The sequence below is a fragment of the Thamnophis sirtalis genome, unplaced genomic scaffold, assembly GCF_051295495.1.
Source record: "Thamnophis sirtalis isolate CommonGarterSnake01/CBP01778 unplaced genomic scaffold, rThaSir2_p1.2 scaffold_5, whole genome shotgun sequence".
In the NCBI taxonomy this organism is placed as follows: Eukaryota; Metazoa; Chordata; class Lepidosauria; order Squamata; family Natricidae; genus Thamnophis; species Thamnophis sirtalis.
In genome coordinates, this window is record NW_028261385.1 from 135984611 (window position 1) to 135996010 (window position 11400).

Genomic DNA, 11400 nt, shown 5'->3' on the forward strand with positions numbered 1-11400 from the left:
GAACTGTTCTGTTTCCGTAATTCATAGCAATTTGGCCATAGTGTCTGGAAAGTTGAGGATACCAGGTTAGGTAAGGCTTCTGTATCAACTTGCACTCAATGAAATGTGCATACTGTACAGTACTGTTAAATAATGAATATTCTAGTCAAGTTGCAGCATATATTATTAAGCGCAAAGTAAAATAGATTCAGCTCATAATAGAGCATTAATGAACAAAGAAGGGTTTCTTTTAAAGGAAGGTCCCTTATTCAATCACTATTCGAGACATTTCAGCATTTGAGGCCAAGGTATGAAATTTGTAATGGTAAACTCTACTACACTTTAGTTGTACTCTAAATCTGCTGTGTAGAAAGATGGCCTTACCGTACATCTCTCCATTTGGTGGTGGTGAAGGGCAGTGATCAATGAAGACTCTTTTTTTTCCTATCATTCTATCTGTCCCTTCGTCTGCCACTGCGTTGCAATCCCACGTAGGATTTTTTTTACAGCAATATCTTTAAAATATCCATGATCGATATAAAACTATAGTAGAAGCTCTGAAAGATATGAAGACCAAGCCAAGTAGTAGAAATAAGGAGAAGTTACATGGACCTTTTTACATTAGCCTCTGCCGTCCTGATGTAGCACAAAATACATTGGACTGCAAAGCCTATCATTCCTTCATTAATAGTAATAGGGCACTTGAGTGTGAAGCATTTGGAGATTATTAGCAACACTGCATCCACTGATAATGCATTAAATCCAAAACACAAAATAAGAGCATTAGATTTCTTTATAACCATTACTTTGGGGGGGGAGGGGTGTCAAAAAGTGAGGGGGGGAACCCACAAGGAAATGAAAGAAAAGTAATTTATATGTTAATGACTCAAAAATTAGATTATTTTTTGGGTTAATGATGAAGATACAGAACAAGATGAGAGAAAGAGAGTTTGTGAGAAACTGAATGAGAAGAGATAGCAAATAAACATACGAAGCGAACATCACTACCAATGTCCCAAAGGTGCTTTTTCAAGAGGCAACTAACATAGGAGAACAAACGCATTGGAATAAGATTCAGTAGTCCATCTGCATTTAAAAGACAAAGGACACTCTTTTGAAGACAGCAAAGTCCACATTTTGGACAAAGAGGACCAGCTGGTTTGAAAGAGGAATCAAAGAGGCCATCTATGTCAAAATTTAACAGTCTTCTCTCAACAGAGAAGGAAAGATATCATCTATCTCCAATCCGCAACACAGTCCTTTCAGTACTTCCAAGAAAGCTCCACCCCCATTTGCACTACTCAGCTAACCCTGAAGAACCAGATAAACCTCCAAGTGGCCTCAACAACTCTTTAAAAGAATGCAAATGACCAGCTAAATCCTTCCATTCCCCAACATCCAGTCAGAGCTGAAGAAGCTTCTTGGATGAAATGTCTTCAAAGAAAAAACCAAAAAGTCCAATTGCCTCTTGAAAAAGCACCTTTGCAACAACTGTAACATCTGAGCATCTCCATAGATATCACTGCCAATCTTTGAGTTAATAAATAAGCCTAAGGATGAAAAACCTGGACAGGTACATTTTTTTTAATTGAATGAGAAGGCAATAAGGCCATGTTTGGCTCTCCCAGACTTTTTTAATGGCAAATGTTGCCATAGGCAGAACCTTCCTTTTGTCTGAAATTATGTCTGGATTATAAATAGGCTTATTTGAGCATTTGACTGTTTTGGAAATATATTTGGTCACAAAGTCTGATGCATTTAGCCTGATTCTACTGCTATGAGTTTTTACACCAGAGCTGAAGGCACTGAAAACTCCTTGCCCCTCAGACATTTAGAGGCTTTTATTCCGTATTGGACCTTTGGCAACCACACAACAGGCAGAAATATTTTTTAGGGATATTTTTAACACATTTTTGTTAGGACTGGCACTTTCTTGAAGAGCCATATTTTTAATGGCATAGAATCAGTATAGGAAATAGCTGCTTTCTTAGAAATGCTGAAACATCCTGTTGATAACAATCTCAGCTAACTGCTATCATATTGGGCATATTTGTGAAAAATTAAATACTCACAAAAGTTTGTGAGAGAATATTTTGAAGAGTTTTCTGTTTCATTTTTAAAACACTGATGATAACAATATCAAAAAAAAGTTTACTAAGCTTAAATCTGGATAGTGCTGATGCTGGTGATAATGCTAATTAATATACGTAGTAGAGTGTTGGACTGTGCTGTTATTCTTATGGAAACAGTGTATATTAGAGAGGTGTTTCTGACAGGGTTTTCGACAGAAGTATGTGTAAAATTCACACTTTAATCAGATTCCAGTCCTAATTATTTTGCGCTCTTAGGAACAAAGATATGGAATCTAGGCCCCTTCAAAACGATGCTAGATTTGAATTACTATCAGCTGCAGCCATGACAGATAGTCCTCAACCTATGACCAAAATGTATGTTGCTAAGCGAGACACTTGTTATGTGAATCACTGCAGTTGTTAAGTTAGTAACATGGTTGTTAAGTGAATCTGGTTTCCCCATTGACTTTGCTTGTCAGAAGGTCATAAGAGGTGATCACATGAGCCGGGATACTGCCATCATCATAAATACATGCCAGTTGCCAAGCATCTAAATTTTGATCACCTGATCACGGGGATGCTGCAACAGTTGTAAGTGAAAAATAATTAGGTCATTTTTTTCCCCAGTGTCATTGTAAGTCAACGACTACTTGTATCTCTCTAATCCAGGGGTAGTCAACCTTTTTATACCTACCGCCCACTTTTGCATCTCTGTTAGTAGTAAAATTTTCTAACCGCCCACTAGTTCCACAATAATGGTGATTTATAAAGTAGGGAAGTAACTTTATAAAATTTATAAAGCAGAGTTACAGCAAACCCCTACCGCCCACCATGAAAGCTGGAACGCCCACTAGTGTGTGGTAGGGACCAGGTTGAATACCACTGCTCTAATCAGTGCCCAAACAAGGAGGAGGCGGAAGCAGAAGTGTGGAAAGAATAGGGTGTTTCATTGATGATTGGAGAAAATGAACATTAATTAAAGCTGTTTTAATTGTGTTGGAAATCATTTTGGTCCAAATTTGAGCCAGATAGCCAGTGTGGCATGGTGATCAAGGTAGTAAACTAGAACCTTAATTCTAATATATTTTTCACCTTTGAAGGTTGAGTAAATGACTCTGGCCCAATCCTTCTCAGCCCCTCACCTCCTCACAGGTGCATTATGGGGAAGAATCAGGGGTGAAATCCAGCAGGTTCCAACAGGTTCTGGAGAACCGGTAGTGGAAATTTTGAGTAGTTCAGAGAACCGGCAAATGTCACTTCTGGCTGGCCGCAGAGTGGGGTGGGAATGGAGATTTTGTAGTATCCTTCCCCTGCCATGCCCACCAAGCCACACTCACAGAACCGGTAGTAAAAAAAAATTAAATTTCACCACTGGGAAGAATTAAGAGGATGGATTCATTGTATGCTACCTTGAGCTCCTCAACATTGGACAGGCTATAAATCAAATTAAAAGGCAGCTTTTATGAGAACTATGGTGGTGGAGGAAAGAGGTCAGCAGGGCAAAAGGAAGCACTCACCTGAATATAAAGCATGAATTTGATATCTCAGCCCAGGAAAGCCAACCAACAACATGAAGTAGAAGCTGATCATTTCAAAGAATTGTCCCAGAAGTTTATAACAATATCTTATGGACTAGTGTTATGATGGGTTGGGAAGAACTGAAGCACAAGCAAGGGGAAATGCAGATATTGTGTTTGGGCTGTATCACTGCAACCCAGAAAGTAGAAGAAACTTGCTTTTTCTGCAATATATAGAATGGCTCCTGTTGATGATGAAATGTTTTCAAGGTCATGAAATCCACAAGTTTTTAATTACACAGACAGAGATAACTGCAAGCAAAGCACAAGATGTCAGGATGTTTTCCTTGGGCAGTCTGGATCTACCCTTATTTTCTTTGTTCACTTTTCTTCTGGGCTGTGACACCCAGTTCATGTTTTGGAGGAAAGGGTTCACCTTCCTTCCCTGCATGCTGAGATCCCAGTGAAAAATCCTTCCCTATCTGCAGCTGCTATTTATTTAAAAGTTTTTTTTACAAATTTTTTTTTAAAAAACCCTAACAAAATGACGCATTTATTATAACGTCTGATTTGGCCCTAAAAGTAAAAACAAAAGCAACTGGAAAGTGCAATGGCCCATACTAAGTTTGTTTGTTTTGACGATTGTTTGCCACCCAGAGTTAATGGTTTGAGATAGATGGCTATACAAATGGAATAAGTAAATAAATAAACAGCCCATACTAAGTTGCTTGCTTAGAATCAAATCCCATTGATCCTCAGGTTCCAATCTAAGGCTTTTTGTTTTGCATCCAACTTGAAGAAGCAGGAGGACTAAACTCCCTGGATTTTCCTGGGAGAAGAAACATTTCTGCCTGTAGATTGGTTAGATAAGCAGATGTAAAAAAAATTCCACTCCATTCTCCACCTGTTATGTTGGCTGTGGATAAATATCCTCCCAATCAAGGGCTATTATCCTTAGTATCACATTGGGTTACTAGGCAATGTAATAATTCTTAATATGTTAAGAATTAAATGTTAAATGTTGATTGGTTGAAAAGTGTCTTACAACTTCAGTAATCTCCATTGAAGAAATTCTGACCATTGACATTTATTACCTAGGTATTACTTATATGTACGTACGTACATACGTACATTCTCTCTCTCTCTCTCTCTCTCTCTCTCTCTCTCTCTCTCTCTCTCTCTCTCTCTCTCTCTCACTCTCTCACTCACTCACACTCACTCACTCTCTCTCTCTCTCTGATTCAGCTCTGGTCTCTTTCTTTTCCCACCGCCATCTTTAATTTAAGACAGTTCTGTATTTCTATTTTAGCTGATTTTTTACTATGGAGCCACTGATAGATGGTGTCCTCTGCAGTACTACGAAGAGATGAAGATGGAGTTTCCAGACGGAAATATTCGAATGTGTGAGAAAGGAATCGGCCATTCTTTTGTATTGGATTCCAGCAAAGAAATGGCTGAAATGGTAACAGGCTGGATACAGGATGATCTCGCCAAGCTATGATGAAGACAGAGTGGATAGCAGGAGAAATTAGCTGTATTATAATCTTCCTTGATAGATTATGCCTTGATATGTCTGTGCATTATGGTTTGCTTTTTTCTGGAAGCTTTGGTGTTACCCTGATGGCTCGAATTACATTCCCGTTGACAGGTTTCTAACAAATACCCAAGGTAAGGTTGTAAACACATGGGGATGACGGCATCAAACCAGAGCCCTGGATTCCTTTAGGCCAGTGTCAGCCTCCCTCTACAAACAGTGACTACTTGTTCAGGTAACTCAGTATTGTTGTAACAAAAAAAAAGAAAGGGAGAAAGAGAGAGATCCCCTGCCCTCCATGTGCCATCTTGATTGTCCAAATTTATGAATTAATGGCCCATTAATTGTGTGTCTAGCTAGAACAGTGCCTCTAGCAGGATTGTATGAATTATTACATTAAGTCAGGGGTCGGCAACCTTAAACACTCAAAGAGCGATTTGGACCTGTTTTCCCCAGAAAAGAAAGCACCAGGAGCCACAAAACCCTCCCCGTGCCTGACTATTTCATGAGTGGGCAGAAAACTAGTCTATGTAGTTGAATTAAATGTTCTGTTTTCTTCTAAAAATTTTCTTTTCTTGGATTTATCCATGGTTGCGCTACCGGGGATCAAAAAGCTCAATTAATCGCGTGCCAGCGGATATCGCACATTGGCAGTTGTGATGCATATTTTGAGAGACAGGGGGCCGCAGCAGAGGGATGAAAGAGCCACATGTGGCTCCAGAGCCATAGGTTGCTGACCCCTGAATTAAGTGTTTAGATCTTCTGACGTATCAAGTCTGTGCATCAACACTATTCATTCTGCCACAATATTGTAGTAGTATTGCACCCATAATTGTGTCCCATATTGTTGTTGAAGTGGTTAGGGTTAGAATTGACTGTCACTCATCTTTGGAGGAAAATAGCATCTAAATTACGGTGATGATAGTAGAATAGCAAATCACTACAAAATTGTTGTTAGATTAATTTCAACATCCATTGTGACAGAATATTTGGTGTGCAGAAAAAGAAATGTCTTATACACTGAATACAGCATTTTTTGCCACCTGATGCCCCGCCCCATTCACCAAAATGGCTGTGCATAGCCTTATGGAGGCTTTCAGAGAGCTCCTGGGCGCTGGGGAGGGCAGAAAAGAGCAAAAAATGGGCCGTTTTTTTTGCTCAATTTTGCCCCCTCAGCCCCCAGGAACACTCTACAAGCCTCCATAAGGCTATGCATGCAATTGTTTTTGACAAAACGGACCCGTTTTAGCAAAAAATGGGCCATTTTTTGCTCATTTTTGCCCCACCCATCCCCAGGAGCACTCTATAAGCCTCCTAAAGGCTATTCATGCCTTTGGGGGGGGAGGGGCCATTTTTGGGAGGTTTGCAGAGTGCAAAAACTTTTTTTTAAATTTGCCTCTTCAAAACCTTGATGCGTCTTATACTCCGAAAAATACAGTTTGTCATGTGAACACATTTTATGACTGTTCTGGCAAAATCTGGGTGTTACAGAAGTCTGTGTTCTCCGCCATAGATAACAACGGGTTTGATTAACAATCACCATATTTACTTAGGAATTACCATATTTGATTAACAACTGCCATTAAAAAGGCCACAAAATAGTGTTGGGCAGTTTCCATTATGGTCATATGTCAAGGACTGCTGTACATGTTATTTTAGAACAACTTTTAGAACAGACAAAACTCGGATGACATGCTCCTTTTATTACTTTTTTTTCCTCAAAAAATAATCACTACTCAGTATGGAGTAATTCCCTCCCTATCCCTTTTTTTCATTTTCTGTGATTTTTGACAAATTACAAAAACAAAAAGCAAGTATATTAATGCTTGTACTTTGGGAATTTGGGAGAAAAAGAAACCTGGGATTATCCGTGCACCATAAACTGATACCAAACCACCCTTCTTCTTCTCTGCCCAATTATTTAATGCAGCATCCTGTGTCAAATGCCATGTTCTGTGCTTGTCATTGTCTCCCTAGCCTTGACCATTACCTAAGCTAGGGTAGCCCTGTGATTGTGAGGGGAGAGAGCCTAATGGAAAATTGTGCACATAGACATGCTGTGCATCTCTTTTTGCTGGGAAAAAAAGCCCAGGGCACAACTGGATTTCGTTCTTGGAAGAAGCTCCATTTCCAACAGCACCACTATCTGCTCCTGGCCAAGATGGGAAAAGAAAGAAGAAGAAAAAAAGAAGATGTTTGTCACTTGGTTCACATTTTTGCAAACTTAGGAATTGTGTTTGGATGATCGGCTTGGCTGGTTCTGTGCTATGCGATCCCTCCTCCCCACTCCCAGGAAAACTCCGAGCTGGTAGCAGACAACAAAGAGAGTGGCCATCTTGGCAGGAAGCCCAGGCATTGCTAAGGTACCTGGAAGGCTGTCCCCATCAGCTGTGTGATAGTGGTGGGCTGGAGGGGGGGTGGTGGATTCCCCTGTTGATTGAAGCCATTGCAGGCAGGATGGGCCCAAGGTTTAACCAGCTTCACCCCCTTCTCATCTGGCTTCATCCCCACCCCTGTTGCTGCAGGGAGTAAAAAGAAAAAGGATCACTGGGAGGACTGGCCTATCTAAAACTTTAATCTTAATTTAGCCTGAGGGCCAGCAACAGAAAGAAATGGAAAGTCCCACATTTATTCCTTGCAGGTTTTTCTAAGGGTGGAAGTTAGTTTAATCCAAACCAACCCTGAGGATCTCCCATAGGACAACTAACCTTATCTAACCCCATTATTGCCTGGGGTTAGCATATCAATATATCGTCCCCCACCTACCCCTCCAGTAGGTATATATAAACAGAGCTACAAGGAATTTGCCCCAGAGCTTCGACAGCGTATCATGTTGAACTGTTATAAAACTTCAATAGGTGTATTAAATGTTCTGACCTACATACGTATATATTGCTTGGGCTGATATTAATATTACTGGAAATCCAAGTGGCATAAGCATGTCTAGCATTGTTTCTAACATTTAAGGAAGGGTTTTTTTTATTTTATTTTTTAAGAGAGAATTTACTTTACCCCTCTGTATTGGCCACTTAAAGCACCATCAGCCTTAAGAGGGCAAAGCTAAAAGGGGGATTAAGGAAGGTTTTTTGAAGTGTAAAAAACTATTCTGTATGGGTATTATATTTACATAACTCAGTTGTTTGTATACTGTTTTATTTGGTGGTCTCATTAAATCCTGATGTTTTGTGGATCTTAAAAAAACATATTTCTACAATATTTTTGTGCGTTGTTGTTGTTGTTGATTTTATTTATATGCCGCCCTTTTCCCCCGAAGGGGACTCAGGGCGGCTCACAACTCAACCAGGGAAGGGGGATACAAACAAAAATTTAAAACAACATTAAAAAAACAATGCATGATTAAAACACAACAGTCATACCATTCGAGACGGGGGCAACAGTTCTTTAGCCCCAGGCCTGTCAGAACAGCCAGGTTTTAAGGGCTTTGCAGAAGGCCTGGAGAGTGGTGAGGGTTCGAATCTCCACGGGGAGTTCGTTCCAGAGGGTCGGAGCAGCCACAGAGAAGGCTCTCGTCCGAGTAGTCGCCAGTCGACACTGGCCGGAGGATGGAATTCGGAGGAGGCCTAATCTGTGGGATCTAATTGGTCTAGTGGAGGTAATTGGCAGCAGGCGGTCTCTCAAGTACCCAGGTCCAATACCATGAAGGGCTTGTGCGTAAGATGTGGTCACTCAGAGGAACATTTATAATCTGGTAGTAACAAATGTTGCCTGCCAAAAGGAAAACTAAGTTTTTTAAATGTTCAATATTTAATTGAAAACACCCAGCAATGACCATAGGACACATTCATGCAGTGAAGTATGATCCATTTGTCCAGTGACAGCCCATTTTCAGAATATGATACTTATTAATTTTGCTACTCTTTTCATTCTATGTTCAACTCAATAATCCTATCTTGGAACTATTGCAGGATTTCTCAACACAATTTTAATCATAGGGATTCATTGCCTGCTTTTACTTGAAACTTAAAATGTTTGTGCTCATTAGTCATTTACACATGGGCATATAGGATTGTGATAATTTAAACTAATTTTGTAAACTATAATTGCTTAATGCAAAATACTAGTTTATTTTAAAAATTGTTGTTCATTAATATTACAGCTACCTTCTTCTTGCTTTCTGCGTTTGAATGATTCATTTGATCTTTGTTTCAGAATGCTGTTATCCCAGAAAACTGAAATTGATACGTGATGAATAAACATTCTTTCTCAGTTTTAATTTTGGATTAAATGGAATAAATTAAACTGAGCCAGAGCAAGTACTAGGGGTGCAGTTTTATAGTCAGTTTCTACCTTTGTTTGTTCAGAAGTAAACACAACACTATTAATTGCTATTCATTGCTTTGTAAGTTTCAAAATACGTTTGTATGGAGGAAAGGATTTGATTTGCAGAAAATAAAAAAGATTTGCATTAGGAATACCCAGCAAAAAAAAAATGGTTGTATTCCACCTTTATTATTTTAATAATTCAAGGTTGTGAACATATCCAACATACTTCCCTCCTCCTATTTTCCCTACAAAAACAACCCTGCAAGGTGGGTTGGGCTGAGAGCGAAGGACTAGTGTCCAAGATCACCCAGCTGTCTTTCATGGCAAAAGTCATGAAAATGGTAAGAGAGGGGGGAAAAAATCATCTTTAACACATATTCTGTTTCCCCTAGATAGCTTCCCTTGTGTTTCATTTGCACATTTCTAGTTCTGAAAGAATTGCTCTCATGTTCCATTTTTTTTTGCAGATAGAACGAGACACATCGTTGAAGAAACCAAAACTTGGGACTCTGTAAATGTGGTTGGAGTGAAACAGAGCAACTGTTCAATTAAAGCCTCTGGTACAAATGAGGGCTGGGCAACTCTTTGTTTTTGAATCCCTTAAATTGGAGTTGAAAAGCTACTCCAGAAGCTACTCCCACCTGCTTATAAAACAAATCGGTTGCATGCATACATTCGTCTGTGGGAGGAGTGATTGAATCTTGCAAAAGATATAGTGGCTTTAATGAGTCAAAACTAGTACTATTTTATCCTTTCTGTACGTTCTAGGGATTTGTACAGTCCTGCAAATTGACTTCCTAACCTGTTTGTGACTTTTTGGATAAAACATGGTGAAATAAGGGCAAGAAGACAGTAGGTTCAAGTCCATCATCAGTCACAATGTGCCTTTAGGCCAATCTCTGTCTCTCTCTATCTCCCCCACCTTCCATCTGACAGGGTTGCTGTTGATGTGAGAGCAAATAAAAGAAGGAAGTGTTGGATATTCTGCCTTGAGCTTCTGAAGAAAAGGCAGCATATAAATCAAACTAATAAATAAAACTTTCCTTTACACAATTTCTCTTTAAAATAACCTGAGTGAGGAACTTGCTTTTAAGAATTGAATATAATTGTTGTGTTTGTAGAAAGGCTACCTTGTAGAAACACTGAACATTCTCCACATGAAGAACAAGACTGTCTATATCCAATGAATAGCTGTAAAGATTTCTAAATGTTTCTATCTTATCTATCTATCATCTATATAAACATAAACATTATAAACATTAGGATCATTACATAAATTAGCACACTATTTCCATTTACTATTTCATTCTGATCATCTCCTTATTCTAATTGGTCCACTGCAAAACACTTTGTTTGAATAACAGAGAAGAATGTGGCTGTTAGTAAAGCTACTTAACACTTTGTGTGGAATGATAAAAACCCACTTGTACCCTGGAGGCTGTCATTTTATTTTCAGGGTCACAGGGTCAAGTTAAGACTTGGGATTACTGTGTGCCCCAAAGCCTCTTTATTGAAATTTAGGCAATGTAAGAACCCACTGAGAGTCTCCTAGTGACCAAGAGTAATTAAAGCAGTACATAACACTGAAAAAGAAAGCTATAGAGTGAGAATATAGAGCGACTGCCAAAAGTGGCTGCTGCTTTAAGCAGTGATCGTGCAGAATTTATGGAGTAGGACAATGACTATATAAAATGAAACCAGGGAGGGAGAACACCGTTGTCCTTGTGTAAAAGAAGGCATAGCCAAGAAGTGTTAGTCGTTGACAGGAACTCCTTAACATCACATGATAAAAAGGATAACTGGTGAACATTTTTGTATCCTTGCTGTATATTCGGTTATTAGTCATTTTATCACTCATTTGCATTTTCTTCTCAGCTAGAGATATTTTATTCTGTGGATGATGGAGAGGGAGCTGGAGGGCTTTCCATTTTGCATGTTATAAAGAGCACTGGTAGGATTCTGGAGATGCTAATTCGTAGCCCACTGAAGCTGATATAAATATTAAAACGCTGCC

General features: G+C 39.2%; 1 protein-coding gene and 1 non-coding gene across 2 annotated transcripts in view; one reads left to right on the forward strand and one right to left on the reverse strand.

The window, feature by feature from the left end:
- The window catches only part of LDAH (lipid droplet associated hydrolase), a 93720-nt gene extending 86882 nt beyond the window's left edge, over positions 1-6838 (forward strand). Inside the window, exon 7 of the mRNA XM_087716965.1 lies at positions 4878-6838. Within this exon, the coding sequence (XP_087573091.1) occupies positions 4878-5069 (192 nt within the window). The 3' untranslated portion in view covers positions 5070-6838. The remainder of the gene's footprint in view (positions 1-4877) is intronic.
- Positions 6839-8049: 1211 nt separating this feature from the next.
- Positions 8050-8160, reverse strand: LOC148045657 (small nucleolar RNA SNORA26). The gene has a single exon (XR_015696856.1). It is a non-coding gene; the product is annotated as a small nucleolar RNA SNORA26 (small nucleolar RNA).
- Between the last annotated feature and the right edge of the window lie 3240 nt (positions 8161-11400).